Genomic DNA, 21,274 nt, shown 5'->3' on the forward strand with positions numbered 1-21,274 from the left:
AACAGACAAAGAACAATTGCAAAAATAATATAACATAACATGTTTCTTATGTAAGAAATGTGTTCATTAGCAAAACATTTATTGTTAAATCTTAAAAAGAACATTGTGATTCTCACATTCATGATGGTTCAATTTAAAACTTTTGTGTACAAATTGTCTGCAGTGTTATTGTACACAAGGGGGCGCCATTTAATTACAAGCCATAGAAAACTAGTTAATTCTGTTATAAGCAGATCAGTCTTTTAATCAACTGACTCGTGTTAAGATAATTTAAAATAAGAATAAGGTCACTTTGTCAGATTTACTACGGTAAAGGATTATTCGAGTGCAAATGTACACATGCGAAAAGCATTTAATGAACCATATAGTAGGTAAAAGTCAAACTATGCTATTAAATGCGTCTAAATATTGTGTATTTTGAAGTAGTGTGTGGTGAAGTGTTGTCTTATTTCTGATGTAGAGCGCTTGCTTCGTAAACAGGTGTGCGCATGCGCCGGTAGTATCTTCGGAATCGACCGACGCTACTCGCGAAGTCGACTCTGGTTCACAGGTGTTAGAAATCGATGGAGTCGTATGAGTCGATTCCACACGTACATCTCAATCAACAAGAACCATTACATCTGAGATACTCATTTGATTTTATTAACAAGCGTTTAAACACATACATGTTGCCTTGACTATGTAGTGTCCACTCGTTCAATGTAACATTACAATCACAACTATTTACTGGTGTGACGGGAATCACCTGCGCTCTCTGGAATCGACTCTTTGCCTTGATTCAGAATGCAAAGGACCGGTGAGTCGACTCTTTGATCGACTCTCACTCACCCCTAGTTACCGGCGGTCACCGGGGTGTTGATGATGTAGACCGGTAACGGGGCGTCCCAGAGCGGCTGGAATATAAGAGTAATGGAGCTGGATAAACCCTAAAGAGAAACACAAACGGAAGATGCTCTGCTTGACTCTGTTGTTGCTGCTCAGTGCTGCTGCTGCTGCTGCCGCCGTCGGTGAGACAGTGACTGACCGTTCCCCCACGGTAACCACATCCTCTCGTATACCGGCCCCTTTCTCTACACCACAAGTCGACGATGCTGACGAGTCTGGGCGTCCCGGCTTGGCTTTGGACCGCTCAGCTGAACAACCGAAGCCGACTGCTGTCCACGGCGGAGACTCTCACAGGCACGGAGGCGGGTATAAGATAGTACAGTGGGAATGGAGCTACGTGCAGACACCGTACATTATCGCCACCTGGCTCCTGCTCGCCAGCGTCGCCAAGATAGGTGAGTCCGGACGCGCATCCTCTGTCCGTGTGGAAGGATGAAGTTATCCAGGCTGGATGGGAACTGTTGCTACAGTGCGCCATGATGCTCTGTTATATGCTGGCAACATAAAGTGGCTCTAATATGTGGAAAAAGTTTTACATTTTAATAAGTTCTGCTAACTGTAGCTTTAAACGGTCCTGTAGGTTTATACAGGTCTCTTCCATCTAACGTTCCTTTCAGTTACACCCAATGTCAGGTCAATGTCAATGTCAGTGTCAGTGTTTGTATAACTCTTTTTTTCCCACAATAAAACATAAACTCAATGCAACTTGGCACAATCTAGGTCCACAGCAAGTCAAGTCAACTTTATTTATATAGCACTTTTTACAATAGACTTTGTCTCCAGGACCAACAGATACAAAAAGCCCTGGGGCGGCGCGGTGGCCTCACAGCAAGAAGGTCCTGCGTTCGATCCCCAGGTGGGGCGGTCCGGGTCCTTTCTGTGTGAAGTCTGCATGTTCTCCCCGTGTCCGCGTGGGTTTCCTCCGGGTGCTCCGGTTTCCTCCCACAGTCCAAAGACGTGCAAGTGAGGTTAATTGAAGATACTAAATTGTCCAAGACTGTGTTTGATATAACCTTGCGAACTGATGACTTGTGTGTAATGAGTAACTACCGTTCCTGTCATGAATGTAACCAAATTCTAAAACATGACGTTAAAATCCTAATAAACAAACGGAGCAAAAAACCCTGTTGAGCAAGCCGAGGGCGACGGTGGCAAGGAAAAAACTCCCTTAAAATTACAGGAAGAAACCTTGAGAGGAACCAGACTCAGCAGGGACCCCCCATCCTTCTTGGGTGGTCTGGAGGATACTTTAAATAAATAGTATTTACACAAATTATACAATCACAGAATTAAAATGAACTAAAAGTTATAACTAGCAATCATAATTCTTGTGTAATAATAATAATAATAGTTATTATTCAGTCCAGTCTGTAATAAAGTCTGTAGTGAGTTCTTGACATTCTTGGTGCAAACACGCCAGGGACCCGTCACATCCGGCAGGAGCAGCATTGTTGGCACGGCAGTCTCGACTTCATTCCTTAACCTCGGGCAGGTAAACAGGTGTCCATCAGAAGGACCACGGGGTAAAACTGTAGTTAAAAATGTACAATGCGAGTTGAGAAAAATATCAGTTTTACAGAGAGTTTTAGACTCCGGCAGCCGTAATTATTACAGCATAACTAAAAGGAGGAGCGAGCAGGTTACAAGGTCATGAAGGCTTTCATAATAAGCTCTATAATGACATGAAGAAAGTCTCGGTTTAAAGGAACATTAGTGTCCTGACTTCAGCCCCACTGAACAGCTTTGGAACATCAATAAATGCTTTCTTGAACATCATCGATGCCCAGCCATACAAATGGGCACACATTCCCACAGACATACTTCAGATTTATGTGGGAAGCCTTGTTATGAGTGTTGTTATAGCTAGTAGGATCACATAAAAGTCACTCTGTTTTAATACCTTGAAATAGGATGTCCAACAAGCTTATGGTCAGGTGTCCAAAAACCTTTGGTCATATAGTGTAGAATAAGGACTAACGTTGAGGTTCCGGACACTGTAAGTACAGTCACTGCAGATTCTCATGACGGCCAGCAGTGCTGCAGGAATGGCATAGGTGGTATGGCAGCCTCAAATCATTTTAGGTAGGTGGAAAGGTACATGTCGGATCTACTATCTATCTCTAAAAAAACAGACATCTGAAGTCAAGTTATTATTTGTCATGGAGTTTTAACCAGAGAGTAATAAATCAAATAAACACATCTGTTTATTTATTATTTATTTTATAATTTATTAGATAATGACTAGGGTTGGCTGTTGTTTTCAGGAATTTGTTTAATAAAAAAAAAAACCCTTGCTGGATAATTGTGGCCAATTTCCATCTAGAACAGATAGTACATGTTCACGTCACATTTAGCAACAAGATCACTCCATCTCCTCCCTATGTCTCTACCATGAGTAAAGTGAGTGCAGGTGCTCAGTAGTGGATCAGACATAATTTAAGCTTTAATCTTCTCGTGATGTGTCATCAGAAGCAGGATCAGAAAAACATGTCGTTGAAAAGCAGTTGGTGTGTTGCTGTACATGCCTGATGATTGATGCTTTTTTGTGCTTGTGTAAATGAAGTAGACGTAAACACTGATGCTACATCTGATCTCAGTCAACCATCACCTGCCTTTTCTGCTTTTAGTCGGTCAGGTTACCCTACTCTTACTTCCTGTTTGTCCCTCCATGTGTGTTTGCAGGGTTTTTTCACTCCTTAGGCATTTCCACAGGCCGTGGCATTAAAATGAATTGAATATTTGTCTTGTAATTTGGAGATGCAGATTTGTATTGCTTAAAGCAATTGCCAGTACCATAGTGACAATAAGCAGGATGAAGCAGTTGGAAAAGATGATTGAATTAATAGTTTTGAATGCTCATTATGTTAATTATTATAATCCACAATCAAGATCAATACTGTATTTACTGTGCCTGTCCTCCTGTGGGATGTTCGCGTGCTGGGCAACAGCATCTCCCCAGGGAATCTAATGACTAAGTCTCCCTCCAAGCTAATTTAAGACCTACTTCCTTAAAGAAATGGAAAAAAAGTTATGAAATGAACTTATTTATACATTTGCTGCTGTTAGGGATGCACTGCGTGGATAAATGTGTGAATGAATGCATTAGTTTTGAAAAGATATGATGGATAAAGACAAATATAGGACAATCTTTAAAACAAAAATCATTTTTGTAACATTACAAAATATGCAACAGCCTGTATTAGAAATTGTTTTATAAAAGCACTGTATAGGTACAATTTTTTGTACATGTGAAAGGGGGAGGGCGAATGTTTTCCTAAACTCTCATGAATGACTCACAATAGAGGGCTGATTGATGTGAACCTGGCGTGTATGTGTGTGTCGTGCTTGGATCCCTCTGCCCATGAAAAACATGAATAATTACTGCCATTAGACTCTCTCATTACCTTTCTGCTCCTCTTGCCACATTAGATTTCCATCCCTTTTCTCTCTTACTGTCTTTTACCTTTCTGGTTCTACAGTAGTGCTGTATCTTAATGTATCTTTTAGTCAGACCAAGGATGTGCATTTGTGAGTGTGGTTTTAAAGGTCTTTCTGATGCTGTTGCCGAATTCTTACTCAATCCAAGCTCTTGACCCCTGATCTATAACTGCTTGTTCATTCCTTAACAACAGCAATTTAAAAGTCTGTAAAATGTGTTGACCTTTTAAACGTTTCCTACAGTCTCATCACATAGATCATCAGACACTTTGCAGTGCTGTGTGCTTATTATAAAGCGCATTCTTTTACATTTTCAGGTTTTTATGAATTTTTTATGATGAAAAATGCTGTCTAGGTCATTTATAAAAGAGCCTTATATATAAGACCCCTGTTCAAAGCAATATACAATATACAGTTTTGCATCTCAGTGGTGCTATCAGCCGGTCAGGCTATGTCTGCGATGGGGAAGGGGTATTCGATGGCCAAACAGGCTAGCCATTGTTTAGGTCTTTTTGTCAGTGTGCCCTCAGTGCTGGACAAAATAACAAGGCTTGTGTCAGGGTGGGCATCCAGCGTAAAAAGTGTGCCAACACAACATGAAATGATTACAATTTTTTGTGCACATTCAATACCACAGGACAGCTGAGCTAAGAGTGCTTGATACATGACCTAGAACAGACACCCAATTTGCTAGTGAGCATTTAGCCATCTTCCATGTGTTTTAGCAAGAGAAAGACATTATGGAGTAGTTCTGCCATGATAATGAGCTTTATGCTATTTCACAATTTAGTTTTTTTCATCTGCTTCTGCTCTATTTAAGGCTCTGCAGGCTTATGCTGCTTCTACTATCATTCTTTAAATCTTTGTAGGATTAAGGCTTATTTAATAAAAGTCTCTGATGCTGTACTGGATTTGTAGGTGTATGTGTACCTGTATTTAAACCAAATCAGTACAAAGACTAGATATTTAATCTATGTTAATAATTAATTAATATGACAGAGGCAATTTAGACTTGAGTGTTGTGGAAATAAATTAAAAAAACTTAATTAAGTGGAGTCACACTCCCCTAAATTCTCTGTAATTATTATTTTTTTATTGTTGTGTTTAATACAGCTGTTAGAATTAAAGGTATGAAACATCTGAACTCAACAGGGGGTGTCTGTATAGTGCTATTGTGGTTAATACAAATAAAAATGTGTGGAAAATGGTATAAAGTATGTCTGAGGATGTTCTCAAGTTTAATTCATATGAGGAAAACAGTGCTTTTGGTGTTTATCTGTGTTCAGAATCATACATTTTTCAGTTGCTGAGTTATTGTGCACCATTTCTTCTGCCTTTGTGTCTCCCCCAGTGTTCCACTTCTCACAGCGCTTTACTACGGTGGTGCCGGAGAGCTGCATGCTGATCCTCTTAGGTCTAGTTCTGGGTGGTGTGGTGCTTATTGCCAGCAATAAGCAGCTATACCAGTTGGACCCAAGACTCTTCTTTCTCTTCCTTTTGCCTACCATCGTGGGGGATGCTGGATATTTTATGCCAGCCCGCCTTTTTTTCGACAACTTGGGTGCAATCCTGATGTATGCAGTGGTTGGAACTCTGTGGAACGCCTTCTGCACAGGGTTCTGTCTGTATGGAGTGAAGCTGGCGGGGGGTATTGGTGAGTTATTTTAGGATGGGACAGGAGCAGAATTAGAGAAAGCTGAATTGAAACATGTTACTTATGTTAGCTGCAGTGTATTATTGTGTATGCTACAGGTGTGTTTGCACGTGTGTGTAGATAATAGAGTGGAGGCAGGGTTGATGGAGTTCCTGCTGTTTGGAGCCTTGATCTCAGCTGTGGATCCTGTTGCGGTGCTCGCTGTGTTTGAGGAGGTCCACGTTAACGAGATGCTTTTTATCATTGTTTTTGGCGAGTCTCTCCTAAACGATGCTGTCACTGTGGTAAGTCATGACTTTACAAATTAATATATATATTTATGCATGTATGTACGTTACTGTTTGTAGTGTTACCTATGAAGATTAGATTTGGTATCATGCTGTGCATTTGACACATACTCATTTAATAATAATAACAGGTGCCCAAACACAGGAAACACACGGTTCATTCCCACAAGTGTTGATTTGATTAAGCAGCTTTTGACTTGTGGTGTGTGTGGGGGGGGGGGGGATTAGAGCTCTAGCTCCAGCAGTGCAAGTATCTGGGTAATGTTAGCCTTCATTGTGTATGTAATACAATACTGTCAGTAGGACGGACTGTGTTGTTACCCTTTATCACTTATGACAATTTTGAGTTTACTATAATCTGCTGTCATGACCTGCCACTCCAGTCACACTCCAACCTTCCAATCACAATACCACTGCCAGGAACGCAGTCATCATTCCCTGCTGAAATCCAATTTAAGATATTATGACTAGTACAGGGTATACTATAGTATCTCCCTAGGTCTTAACACTGTGTTTTTATTATTGAAGATAGTGCATGTTCACATACACTACATAGCTGAACGTATGTGGACGCTTCTACCAATGACTGGGTTTGGCTGTTGTCAAGAGCATAAAATCAAACTATCAAGTATGTATTTTTTAGAAAAATGAGCACATTATTATAATTAAAATTAAAATTTTTGCCAATTTACGGCTTGTGAACCTGTCACTGTTTCTCAAAGGTGTTGCTTTATTTTTATTCCTCACTTATTCTATCTGACAGCATAAAACCCAAGGGGAAAAGGATTTATTGTCTTGAGCAGTTGACTTTTGTATTGCTCAATGTCAACCCTTAATAAAAGTAAGACCACTGCCACAGTGCCATTGTGACTTTTTTATTAATGCTTACACAAACAGCTTTTGTGGGTAAGTCTCCACTTATGAGATTAGGTAAAGCTAATACTGTTGCAGTCAGGGATTTTAGTTGTTTCCCACACAGCTTTGTAATATAAAAGCCTTCACATTATTGGCCATGCGCTGGGGCATTATGGGATTATCACCTCTATCCTGCATCCAACTAAAGGCATTTTGTATTTCTATATATTTTGTCCCTTTCACAATTCTTTTACTTAGAAGTAATTTATAGCATTAAAGTATTTCTACGAACATGTAAGCGACAGCTGATTCAGAGCGGATTTACAATGGCTATTGGAAATGACTAGATTTGGTGATAAAGACAAAAATGTGATGAGAAAAAAACATCAAATGGTCTGGCTGTTCTAGCCAAGATTGGGGACATGCCAATAAAATTTATTTATTAATTTATTTATTTATTCTCTAACGACTTTCCAATTCTCAGCCAATTCATTGTCCTGGTGGATCAGCACCTACGCCAGAAAGATTGTCCGTATTCATGAATACACCCTGTTCTGAAAGTGTAGGAAGGAAATAGAGTACTTGCCGTGGACGACACGGACACAGTGAAAACATAACACTCTTCACAGACAGTAACCAGAGCTAACTTTAAACCATTACTGAATCTGGGACCATTTGTATTGACATTTAAGCTTTTAATAGATTCATGTGCGGGTGCATCTGGTGCATGTGGCCAGTTTAGCCATGCAAGATATCTGTAAGCAAATGTTATAGTGCCTTCACATGCACTTTGACCTGAAGTATATTGGAGAGCTGTTATAAATACAGTGTTTGCACAAATCCATCTTGGTATCTGGTCAGCCATTAGGTTATCCATTAATCCACCTATCCATCCACCCATTCACCTCCACTAGATAATCCATCTATCTATTCATTATTTGATCCACCCATTAATTCACCCATTTACTAGTTCATACATCTGTCTATTCGTCCATCCATTTATCTATCCATACACCTTAATTCGCTCCTCAGTTTATCCATCATCCATTTTTTTTTGCATTCATCCATCCATCTAATTGCCAATTTATCCATTCATTCATCCATCTTTCCACCTTCCCTTTAGTTGAGCTTGTAATAAGGCAAGTGTGTTGCCTTGTCAGACTTTAACTTAATCTGTAAGTCGTGGAAACTGTAATGCAATAGTTTTGTAGTAATAACGTCATACAGAAATGACTTGTTTCCACAATGTAGTAATTTATATCTGCATTAGTAGGAGTGTAGTTTAAATTTTTAATACAACTATTTACATTATCTCCAATTTTGTCTGTTGTTTAGGTTTTGTATAAGGTTTACATTTCTTTTGTGGAAGTTGGTCCAGGAAATGTACAAACAGCAGACTACTTTAAAGGTGTTGGTAAGTTTAAGACTTATCCCAAGTCCAATTTTAGACCATCCAACATTTCTGTACATTGTGTTTTACTGACTTAACATTGCAAAAGATTTTAATAAAAAATATATATAATTTGCTATGGTCATCATATATGCATAATTATTTTAATGTCATGTTGTTTATTTGGTATTTGTTTAACATATCTTGAATAGTATGGAATCAATTCTCAAATCTAGCTATCGAACTGAACTATCCTGACATGATGCTAAATGATATTCCATGAAATCTATAAAGTTATGTTAAAGTTATGCTTTTTTTCAGCCTCCTTCTTTATTGTCAGTATGGGTGGGACACTGGTGGGATTAATTTTTGCTGTCATCCTGGCCTTCATCACCCGTTTCACAAAGAGGGTGCGCATGATTGAACCGCTGTTCATCTTCCTGCTTGTGTACCTGGCATATCTCACTGCTGAGCTCTTCTCACTCTCTGCTATTCTCTCGTGAGTACACATTGTGTGTTGTTTTTTTCACATAAGCACACACACACACAGAACTAAATAATATAAATATAGGACACAAGACTAAAATGTGCCTGTTGAATGATGAGTCACCTTATGCTGCGTGGCAGCTGCAGATGTGAGAAGTCGAGTGAATAGGAGAGGGATTCATGCCACAAGGACAGATAGAGCCAGTCAAAATGAAAGATGAACAAGCAAATGAAGTGAAAAAGACAAGGTCAGAAATAAGTGGTTGAACAGAGGTGTGTAATATAAACATGCGGTGCATCCTAAAGTTCAGGATCACTTATAAAATAATGGATTATTGTCTGGCTCATGTAGTTACAGCACATTCAGATAAAGTAATAAAGAACTGTACATAACTTATGTACACACTCATGCCTAGTCCAAGAGCTTATACAAATGAAATATTTACCTGCACAACCATAAAAAGCTTTAGTCAATATGCTTTAGATTGAGTAGTATCATGCTTATCAGCTGTTGATAAACAGCAGTTCTGAACCTTGTTACTAAAAAGTCAACAACAGACTTTAAAGTGCCACTATTAATATTATCGTTATTATTATTAATTTTAATATTCTTAATAATAATTAGATTTTTATACGTTTGCCCAAAATCGCAGGCATTTAGTTCCCAGTAATTCCCAGCATTTACAAAATAACAAAATAACATTATATATTGACGATAATAAGCTTAGAATCAGTTTTATATTCTTTAAAAAATAAACAATTTTTCTTAATTAGGACATGAAGTGTTGCGACTCCTCCAGCAGATGTCGCCCTTCACTATTACATGGTACTTTATTGGTCTGCTAAAGCAGTTGCGACACCTGCTGTAAAACAGTGGAATTGAACGTTTATTATAAAAGTAGTACAAGAGACCACAACAGTGATACACAATAATTCAATTCAATAATTCAAATAAAATACTTTTACTGATGCTTAACTGTTTTAGTGGACAGTTAGGTGGCCTAACTGAGGTTAGGTTAGACTCAATGATGTTGTAACTTGGGCTTTAATAGGGTAGTGTCTTTTTTTACGTAAACTTTCTAATTCTACTGACTCTCATTACAGGCTGACCTTTTGTGGCATTGGTTGCAACAAGTATGTGGAGGCTAACATATCCCAGAAGTCTCGCACTGCGGTCAAATACACAATGAAGACTTTGACCAGTATTGCTGAGACCATCATTTTTATTTTTCTTGGCATCTCAGCCGTAGACAAATCCAAATGGGCCTGGGATACTGGCTTGGTTGTGTGTACCCTCATATTCATCTTTGTCTTCAGAGCTATGGGTAAGTTACTAGCCAATAAATTATGCCTTATGAATGCCTAATGAAAGTATAACTAATTAAGTGTAACTGCCAGTGGATGGGTGGGTGTTCAAATACTTTTGACTATGCGGTGCTTTTTTGTATCTTTTGTTTCACTTTTGTCACTATGTTTCTACAGGTGTTGTTGGGCAGACTTGGATTCTGAATAAGTTTCGGTTGGTTCCTTTAGAGAAGATTGACCAAGTGGTAATGTCGTATGGTGGCCTGAGAGGTGCTGTAGCATTTGCACTGGTGGTGCTCCTGGATGAAGAGCACGTAAAGGCAAAGGATTACTTTGTCGCAACCACCATAGTTGTGATTTTCTTCACAGTCATGTTTCAGGTAACTGTCGTCTCTATGACCATCACTTGAGTCTGAGCTTGTGACAACATGCAATGAGATTTCATTCATTTAGAGCAGATCTTCTCTGCTAGGTGGCTTTTATCATGTCATACATGAGTACGTCTCATTCACGGGTTTGCTGCTTCTCATGTGAATGACTTCTTGTAAAAAATAATGCAATTTAATGCAGAAGACACGGGCCATATAAAATCCAACCTCGGGCCGTGATTGGCCCGCAGGCCAGACTTTGGACATGTCTGCTATAGAGGGTGCTTTTTAATATTTTATATAATTTTACTACTAAAACAAAGGCAAAAGCCCAGTTTTTTACATTTTCTTCAACTGCTTTATCAATAAAATAAAAATGTGTGGAAATTGTTTAATATGTTTGTCAGTTGCAAATGGACAGAGCTCATGTCAGAAAAGGTTATTGTCTTATTTCTAATGTTTTTTCCTATCACCCAGGGTCTGACTATCAAGCCTCTAGTGACATGGCTAAAGGTTCCTCGCAGCACAAACAGAAAACCCACCATTAATGAAGAAATCCACGAGCGTGTAAGTTATTAAGTGTAGGACTCCTGCCTGTCTACCTTATTCTGACTTTGTCACTCTTTATTTATTTTTTGGTGATTTTGACCTTTAAGCCTTACAGTTTAGCAGCTACAGTAAAAGCTGCACTGTCTGATCCTGATGTGTGCTCCCCCAAAGGTGGAAGAATAGATAAAAAGAAGGCTGTATTTTCTTTTTGTAGTATCACAGAAATGGAAAATAGAAGTATGGGGAGTCGCACCATCCTGTGCTCTCAGTAAATGTCAGGCAGCCTCCTGCTTGTGGCGGCTTATGGAGTCCTGCTGATTATGCAGAACCAAAAGCTAAAACTAGAATGGGTGTCGCTTCATGAAATGAACTAAGTCCTTTAGTGGTTATATATAGGGATGCTGGTGTGACGCAGCAGTCTACTACGCTTGTCCACCAGGGTTTACATCTCAACAATGATATTGGTTGGCCGAGCCAAGGCCCTGTGATGGATTGGTGCCCTGTCCTGGGTATTCCTGTCTTGCATTTAGTGTTTCCTGGTGGAACCGGACCTGCCGCAACCCTGACCAGGATAAAATGGTTGATATAAATAAAATGAAAAATAGACAAAACAGATCTGATCACTTTTTTATTCAAACCTGTCTAATTGTAGGCAAGGAGGCACCAGTTTAATGACTGTGAATTCTGTTTTTGTGTTCTTCTTTCAGGCCTTTGATCACATTCTAGCTGCAGTGGAAGACATTGCTGGGCTGAATGGTTATCATCACTGGAGAGACAAGTAAGAGTCAATAACTAAGTCATTTAAAAGATGAGAAATAAAACTCTTTTTTAACCGTTTGTATTTCTGTTTTGTAGGTGGGAGCATTTTGATAAAAAATACCTGAGTAAGCTGTTGATGCGCAAATCCGTTTATCATAAGAGCGAGCTGTGGGAGGCCTATCAGAAAATCAACATTAGAGATGCTATCAGTGTAATTGATCAGGTAAAGACTACTTCTGTAGTACTGATTAGACAGTAATGTCATTGTACAGTATGCTAAGTGCCTGAAGAGAATTTTAATTAATTAACAAAATCAAGGGGATGAAATTCTACCATACGGAAAGACACAAGCAAAGCTGCAGGTGTAATTTAGTAAAGCATATGTCCCAGTATTCAGTTTTTCATAGCCTATCATACTCAGTGCTTTAAGTTTAAGCTATATCTTTTTTTGTATATGAGATTTTGATACTATACTAGCATCCTTACTGGAAACTTTGCAAGTTATGTTAAGTGTGTAGGCAAGATTACAATGTTGAATAAAGGCGACTCTTCATTTACTACTAGAAATTAGTTTAAAGCTATTTTAGCGTTATGTTTATGTTTGTTGTCTTGACGAAACCAAATTTAGATTCCTGGTCAGTGAGAACCAGGTCTCTTTTAATATGTTTTGGTACATGGTCGTCATTTATGTTTCCTTCATTGTGTAAAATGCCTCAGTATCTTTTGCTAAGAAGCAAAACCCATATTATGATGCTTCTCATCAGTATTTCACTATAAGTATGATGTTCTCTGGATCACTATTATTTCTGCACTATGGCTCATGTTCAATAGGTGGCGCTCCACTCCAAGAAGTCAGCAGTTCTGTTTGCTGTTTTGTTTTGTCAGTCTTTTCTCTATTTACTGAAGTTTCACGTTGCTTTATTATGTGAAATGTTATACGTTCAACGGCCAAGGATGGATTATTGCACTTTTTATGGGACAGTTGTAGTTTAGTGTGTATAGCTTTGGACTGTTAATTGAAAGGTTATGGGCTCTGCCATGCAGCCTCTGTTGGGCCCTTCAGCAAGGCCCATAACCCTCTCAGCTCCAGTACAATGGCTGATCCTGTGCTCGGACCCCAGCTTCCAAACGAGCTGGGATATGCTCAAAAATTCATTGTACTGTACACATGTATATGAATATTAATGTACTATACTTATAGCACAAACCATCAGTGCCAGCAACTGGTAATAAACGTTTGAAGATATGTTAAGTTCCTTGGCTCAAACGTGGAGTAAAAGCAGGCTCTGAAATCTTTCTCAAGTGAACAGAACAGTTTCAGGGATTCACTGTTTTTCAGGCCTTTGAGACGAGTATAATCCTCTCCTTTGTTGTCCGCTCTGACGCCGAAGTGTCTCTGTCTCTAACCTGAACAGTGCCACACCAAGATACCGATCGAGTACTCAGACATCAGAGGGAATGAGAGAGTGCAGGCCCCAAGAGGATAATATCAGTGTCAGTACTGGTATTCATATTTAGTATTAGTCCTCTGAGGCAAATGAATTACTTATCAGAACAGTTGATGAAAGAGAACTATGAAATGGAAAGGGTTTCCGGAGCTTTTATAAGGTGAATTGGCCAGCAGGAATTGTCATGTGGCTGTGAGGAATTTCATTTCCTGCAGCCTTGAGTTTTGTAGTATTCAGTTTCCTGTGTGAAGTTTTTCTGCTAATATTTGCACTACTGCTAGAGAGATGGTGAAAGCTACTTCTTGCCCCCTTCCCTGACAACCCACAGAGTTGGGGAGAAAATACAAAAATGGTTTTTGGACATTTAAGAAAATTATTTGGGCAGTAATAGGAAAACAACATGCTAACAACTTTATCAAGGTTATTTAATAAAAGTTATAAAAGTAAGAGTAAGCAAAGGTATCTATTTATTCATGTTCTTTTTTTTTTTTTTCATTAAGAAGTACAATATGTGTCTATTTAATTTCTTTGACTCTCAGGGTGGAAACATTTTGACCTCTGCTAGGCTCTCACTTCCTTCTATGGCAAGTAGAACCTCTTTTCCAGAGATGACCAATGTCACCAACTACCTGTGAGTACAAGCTAAGATCCATGTACATCTATGCTGTATAATTGGTATGCAGAGTGGATACTAAATACCGTTCAGTGGTTGTTTAACTTTGTAAATGTGTGTGCATGTGTGTTTACAGGAGAGAGAATGGTAGTGGTGTGTGTTTGGACCTTCAGGTGATTGACACAAACCCTGGAGCAAAAGTAGAGGAGGAGACAGAAACACATCACGTACTGGCCGGCAATCTGTACAAACCTCGAAAACGGGTATAAACAAACACTAATGCTCTATTTACAAATATCAGAATATTTTTTTTATTTGACACAATAAAGTGAACAAAACAAATACACATACAAGCACATACACATAAACACATTTGGATGTATATAAATTTTGCATGATTGTCAACTTCAGGCAACGAATTAAAATTTTCTTTCCTTTAGTATCAGTCTCACTACAGTCGTCACTTCATGGTGCCAGGTGATCAGGAAAGGCAGGACCGTGAGGTGTTTCAGAGAAACATGCGCAACCGCCTGGAATCTTTCAAATCGACCCAGTACAAAAGGCACAAAAAGGATCGCAGCCAGAAAAAGGCAAGAATGCATTGCCCTTGGCCCTGCCTGGCACAGCTACATGGCGTTAAGGAGAAAAAATGTGTGTTACATTGAATGTGTGAATGCTGAAGAAAAAGGATTAAGTGTTGATAAATGTCTTGTCATCACTCTTACATAAAGCTGTCATGTTTACACTGTTTTACACTTACCTCACAGTACATTCATCAAGCTTTTTTTGACCATGTTAAGAAAATGCTTTATGTAATCTCGTGATATTCAGTGGCTTAACCAACAGTGTATTTCTAATTTACTGGCACATGCATTTCTTTTTTTATGAAACATGAAATATAGATCCTATTAAAAAACAATACCCAACAATACTAACAATAAACATATTTTTCTGGATATTTGGATGCATCCATCAAAACAAGCATTAAAATGAGATTACGTTAGGCTAATCTTTAATTTACATTATTGTTTTTGTTATCGTTTAGGAAAATGAAGAGATTGATGGATTTTAATTAAGCTTTAATGTGTTAAGATTGTCAAAACATATGAGAAACAAGAGACAGCAGTGCTTGGCAGAGAAATCAACAACACATTAATGTCTCATTTCACTGCAATTTTTGAGCATTATTTTTAACATGACAAAAGGGGTTCATTTGTGTAACAATGTTTATTTCATGCCCTATTTAGTTTAGGATTCTTTTATTGTTTATTACCATTTTTCAGCACAAGGGGTCAGATTCAAAGGAGCAGGAGACCAGTGACAAGCCCAGGAGAAATGTCAGCTGGCAAGACAAAGGTGACTCATGTGGTCATGAAAGCCATTAAAATGTCTTGAATATAATAGTAGTAATACAAGTATACTGTTTGCATTTTGGAAGCATGAGGGTGTAACAGCAACCAGCAGCCATTAAGTATAGATTATATAGAAACTGAGTTGTAACAGCTCAGAAGGACATTGGGTATAAGGTGGAGTCATTGTGGGTAATGCACTTTGTATGCATGTGCCTACAGATCCAGTTGTAGCACCACTGGCACAAGATGAGGAGAAGGAAGAAAACTCAGAGGAGGAGAAAGATGATGATATTGGGATCACCTTTGTAGCCCACAAGCACTGTGAAACACCAAAGCCGCGACCCAAATCAGGTAACGAATAAAGACCCCAAAAACAGAGCAGTGAAATTAAAATAATAATTTTTGAAGGCACAAACCTAAAATGCTTTGCAGTTTGCATTTTAGATAAAACGTTCATAAGAAATGATTCCCAAATTGGTTTAGATTTCCTTTGTTAAGTGAAACTGTAGAAAAGGTCAAACCTATTGACTATATTTGCTTTTCTTCATATTTTTATGTTCTTTTCCACCACAGTCCCAGCTGCTTCTGAGGTGTGTCAGAGCCCGTCTGTCGCCCCTCCATCTCTCACATGTGGAGAGAAAAATCTGCCTTGGAAGGGGAGCATGGACTCTCAGCCTCCATGTATATCCAGCGAGGCCACCAAAATCATCCCAATAGACCTTCAAGAAGCCTGGAACCAGAGCATCTCCTCCTTAGAGAGCCTGGCCTCTCCTCCAGTTCCTCAGGAGCCGCAACATCCACGGGTTGGCGCCCTCTCGAGGCTTGCTGCACCTGGACGGCTTTCCGGATCAGCCCAATTTTACTTTCCTGGAAACAAGGAGGAGGAAGATGAAAGCATCTTCCCTCAGCATCAGCAAGAAATGCAGCCTTTAATGGTGTCAGCGAGGCAGCTGACACTGCCTGCTCCAAACTCTGTTGGACAGTTATCTGCAAGGAGAAGGAATCCATGCATGTATCTGAGGAATCTAGTAACGACGCCACCATCCGGCACCGAGCCACACAGCAGAAAACCAACACAGCTGTAGAAGTTCTGCATTTTTTGTTTTCTGCCTCTTTTAGGGTCTAGATTAAATCTAGCTTTAGGTATTAGACCCACATGACATGTTTTTAAAAAGTCAGCTTTAGCATAGGGATATTCAGATTCCACAAACTGAAACTTAAAATGATTTGCACCAGTTGTCGTACTGTCAATAATAGAATGGAATAATCTTTTTTTAAACTAAATAATAAATGCTAAAGGGCGGTCAGGTGGCAAATAGCTTCACCCCCTACTGCTGGGATCCAGGGTTTGAATCCCCAGCAGTGTTATTTGCTGGTCTTGGATATAAATAGAGACATCATTGGCTATGTATTTGTGCTCTGAAATGAATTGGCGTCCTATCCGGGGTGTGTTACTGCATTGCCCCCAGAAAATTCCAGAAAAGCCAGACCCACCATGACCCTGACCAGGATAAATTGGTGGTAAAACCTGAAAATGATGATGATGAATAAATGCTATTTTCACTGCACATTCTCTTGCAACTTCAGCACAAAAGTAAGAAATAATCAGCAAGTCTGGAAACATTAAAATATTTCTAGCACCCCACAATCTCAATTTCTGCACACAATCTACTTTTGCATACATAACAGCACACAGTTTTCTTTAATTCTTGGTGAGATTCACAAATACATAAGTAGTAAATAATGTAAACAATGTAATTATATCCTGATATTGAAGGATGTCTTGGGTGACCACTTTAACACCTAGCAACCTGAAAAAAACCCCCATAATTGCTTGCTTCAGGTACATGTATACAAATAACCTTTAATCAACTACACATCCTTTTCACCATTTATATTTACCAACGGTTCCAATAATTTAAACCTGATTGTGAAGTAGCATACGCCTCTTTCTCAAAGTTTCAAAGAAGCAAAACAAGAGTAAAAAATAAGGGGCATTCAGTCCAGCCAAACCTCACTGTTAAGAGTCCAAATTCCTTTTAAAAAAGCAGCCCATTTTCTTTCAGCTCTGCTCAGATATTGACAGGAACCAGTGCTCCATGCAGTGCTCCAAGTCATTGTTATTTACTCCTGGGCACAATGTCACTTGGCTTTATAATACTGTTGACATGTATTTATAAGTATCACACAATTAAAGGTGCAAACGCTGTAGATATGGGAATAAAATGTATAAGGGAGTACACAATTAGCTTTTATTCAGCATGTCAGACAATCCAGCTACACGGAGCACTTTTTGAAAGTGTTTGAACATAATTAGTTTTTTTTTTAGGTAAGTGTTATATATTTTAAATTTGTCCTCTTATAAGGCTTTTTCTGCAGATGCAAAGTTCAGCGGACCACATATTTCATATTACATATTTCTTTATGACTTTTGACATGCTGTGCATTTTTTGGTAATGGGAACTGTAAAACTACTCAGACATGTTATACCAACAGGTCTTGAAGAAATCAGTCATAACTGAATAACGTTCATCGTCATAATGTTCTAGCTAAGACAGATTTAAGCTACAGTAAGTGTAGGTGCAATTAGGTGCATGAAGTTCTGTTGATACAACTAGTCCCTGATGTTTTTGAAATCAAATGAACTGTACAAGGTCTGAGCAATTCATTGTTGTTTTTGCAGTACCTCAACTTCAGTGTCACCATGTGCATACAAATGTGTTGTTTGTTGTTTTGTTAATGAAAGTCCTGAAGCCACTGTTACATAATTCATGAAATTCAAGACAACATTCATTTAATGTGTTTATATCATGCATTATATCTGTTTAGGCTGATAATGAGTAGTGTTATATGCAAAGCTTATTATTTGCACTTTAAGATCAAAAGCCATGTCAAATTCAAATTGAAGCTGCTGAACTGCTCATTTAAAGCTTTGTTGTGTTGTTCAGTGTGTGCTGACTGTTGTGCCTTTAGAGCAAGTGTAAATTGTGCTGTATAAGAGGCCTTGCTAATTGTTGTGCCTGGCAAACAGAAGAGCAACTGTTGTGTAGTCACACTTAACCTTGTTGCTGTAATTTCATCGTTATCTCTTGGACACTTGAAATTAGATTTTTTGTGTGTGTCAATTTACAGAAATAAACTGTTCAGCTTTTTCATTTCACATTTTAAATGTTTTCATAGGAACAGCCCAATGGATGTTCTGTGGAAGAAGAGTCTCTGTGCCAAATATTAACTCTGAGTAGCGTGCAAGAGGAAAGACAAAAAGAGAATGAGAAAGTGAATTCTTATATCTTGTGCATTGAAGTGAACCGATTGAACCGATGTTTGTCAAAGATATTTTGGCACTATATCTTATGTAAAAATATTGCTAATAAAAACCCAATCAAAATGAGCTTAAATTTTTTTCCTGGCATCTTTAAGTAGGTCTCAGCTGGTCCTGCCTGCACTTCAGAGGTGGAGGAGGCCCAGCAAAGGGGAACACTAAAGAATAATAAAGCCCTCTTGCCCCTTCAAACTCTCTGGGTCCCGCTGGTATAGGTATGGCTTTTCCTGCCTGTCCTTCAAAAACAGTTCAGTGTATTTATGTGCTAATGTGCCATTTTGCTCCCTTCAATGAACACAGTCTTGCAGCAAACACAGACGGTTATTAGGTGACTGGAGAAAAAGACATTATAGATTTTCATGCGTCTTTGTTGGACCTTTATGTACTTCACCTGCTCTTGTTCGAAAAAGTTTGCTCTTACCACTTTTTAGTATTTTATTATTTTGTATTACTGTGCTATTTCAAGTTTACATGGACAATTTAGAGGTTTTAACATATTTAAAATTATATAAATATATATTTATGTGTGGGTGTGTGTGTGTGTGTATATATATATATATATATTTATGTGTATATATATATATATATATATATATATATATATATATATATATATATATATGTGTGTGTGTGTGTGTGTGTGTGTGTAATTTCATAAAATGTAGTGACAGGTTTTAAACCCAGGTATAAAACTACCTACACCTCTCTAGGTAACAGAGAATCCCAATAAATGTATACTCTGTTAAATACTGATGTGACCTTACTTTGTGTTAACTGGCTCCAGTCCCATAACTGACAAATTGCCACAGCTGGGCCCCTGGTTAAGGCCCTTAACTGCTTAAGTTGTATTTGGTTGTAATTTTAAGTGACTTTGAATATGAACATTTGCTAAAATGCTATTTTAACCTGGCTTTTAGTATGGGCTTCTAACAATGAATTCAGTATTTCACTTAAAATTGGAATACATTCACAATTTAAGCTAAATAATTCGAAGACTCAGTGAATTGATGGGCGGTTGGTTATTTCTGATTGACAGTTTGTAAACCAATTATATTTACAGTTGAATTCGCAGGAACCAATCACCTAACAGCATTCTTCCACTCAGGAGGTTTTACTGGCCATTGAAAAATACAGAGCCGTGACAGGTGGAAGTTACGGTAAGAAGCCGTTTGTTTATTTATGTGTTTATGTATTTATTTATTTATTAAACGAGTACATTTTTAAACTTCCTGCTGTCTGAGGCGCAAATCTGGACTCCAGCCGCTTGATTGTAAACACCATAGTTCGCCCACTAACGGTTGGAAAGATAACTGTTGTGTGGTGTTAGGATACGTGATTGGTGATTTCTGTGACATTTAGTATAAATGAAAACTCTATTACACACATTTTAAAAGTAACTTTATCTTAGAACTTTCAAAAACGTCGACATAAATTGGTAATTTACTTCATACTGTGGTACAAAAAATTGTTCTAACGGTTTGTCATTTACATTTAATTACTGCTTAACAATTTCACGGTGTTCCGCACATTATTTACGTTTTTAAACGTGCATGCACACAGTGTGACAATTCATTACCTGAATCAATAATCGGTAGTTACATTTATTACCTAGGTTTTAAACCCTGATAATATGTTTGACTGTTGTAAAATAAAAGCCTGTGGTCACTGGTGGTTGACAGACCACATAAAGTTCCCCACATTCCATTAAATCAAACAGCAACGAATGTATTGTTGTTATTTAGCTCATTCAGTGTGTGCTTTTATTATATTTGCGTTAAAGATAAGACAAAAAAACTAAAAGAAAGATAGAAAAACAAGAAGTTTGTTATTGATTGGTTTTTAGTACCACAGTACAGCTTTTATATAAAGCAAGAAAATAAGGAAAACTCTGAAATTTGAGTACTGACAAATTTGTAATTATAAACATGCTCTATTGGTATTGTTTTATTCTTGAAAAATAACTGATCAAAAAGAAAAAATACTTGCTTTAATCAAACAATTACAAAAAATATATTGTATTGTTTTTTTTTAGGTGTTTCTACCTTAGTTGTCATACTGTTTGTTTGTTTGTTTATTAGGATTTTAACGTCATATTTTACACTTTGGTTACATTCATGACAGGAACGGTTACTCGTAACACACGGTTCATCAGTTCACAAGGTTATATAGAACACAGTGATGGACAATTCACCTCACTTGCATGTCTTTGGACTGTGGGAGGAAACCGGAGCACCCGGAGGAAACCCACACGGACACGGGGAGGACATGCAAACTCCACACAGAAAGGACCCGGACCGTCCCACCTGGGGATCGAACCCAGGACCTTCTTGCTGTGAGGCGACACTACCCACGGAGATTAAAAAATAAAGCATAATTATAGCTCAGTAATGTATTATTGTACATTTTTAACAACATGTTATAAGAGCATATGTTTAGACTGTGATTTTTATATTTGGCAAGTGCAACATTGTTTTAATTCTTGAATATGAAGGGTAATATTAAAATAAAAATTGATGGGTGTATTTTGCATCTTTACAACTGAACTGCAAAACATCAATTATCT

At 38.2% G+C, this 21,274-nt stretch overlaps 1 protein-coding gene across 1 annotated transcript; it reads left to right on the plus strand.

Moving 5' to 3' along the window:
* The first annotated feature begins 808 nt into the window (after nucleotides 1–808).
* On the plus strand, nucleotides 809–16,540 carry slc9a5 (solute carrier family 9 member A5). Its single transcript, XM_062989989.1, has 16 exons — nucleotides 809–1,280; nucleotides 5,675–5,977; nucleotides 6,098–6,261; nucleotides 8,455–8,533; nucleotides 8,831–9,008; nucleotides 10,100–10,320; nucleotides 10,478–10,680; nucleotides 11,146–11,235; nucleotides 11,925–11,995; nucleotides 12,073–12,199; nucleotides 13,964–14,055; nucleotides 14,174–14,300; nucleotides 14,478–14,627; nucleotides 15,321–15,393; nucleotides 15,609–15,740; nucleotides 15,963–16,540. Exons 1-16 carry the CDS (start codon nucleotides 950–952, stop codon nucleotides 16,472–16,474), a joined length of 2,853 nt encoding a protein of 950 aa, XP_062846059.1. The 5' UTR covers nucleotides 809–949; the 3' UTR covers nucleotides 16,475–16,540.
* The last annotated feature ends 4,734 nt before the right edge of the window (nucleotides 16,541–21,274 follow it).

The sequence above is a fragment of the Trichomycterus rosablanca genome, chromosome 27 (genome assembly GCF_030014385.1).
Source record: "Trichomycterus rosablanca isolate fTriRos1 chromosome 27, fTriRos1.hap1, whole genome shotgun sequence".
Taxonomy (NCBI): Eukaryota; Metazoa; Chordata; class Actinopteri; order Siluriformes; family Trichomycteridae; genus Trichomycterus; species Trichomycterus rosablanca.

Excerpts from the sequence above, each read along its gene's own strand:
- slc9a5 (XM_062989989.1), top strand. The coding sequence starts at position 950 with ATGCTCTGCTTGACTCTGTTGTTGCTGCTCAGTGCTGCTGCTGCTGCT. Across the intron at positions 8,534-8,830 it reads AGACTACTTTAAAGGTGTTG|CCTCCTTCTTTATTGTCAGT; the intron begins GTAAGTTTAAGA and ends GCTTTTTTTCAG. Across the intron at positions 10,681-11,145 it reads TCTTCACAGTCATGTTTCAG|GGTCTGACTATCAAGCCTCT; the intron begins GTAACTGTCGTC and ends CCTATCACCCAG.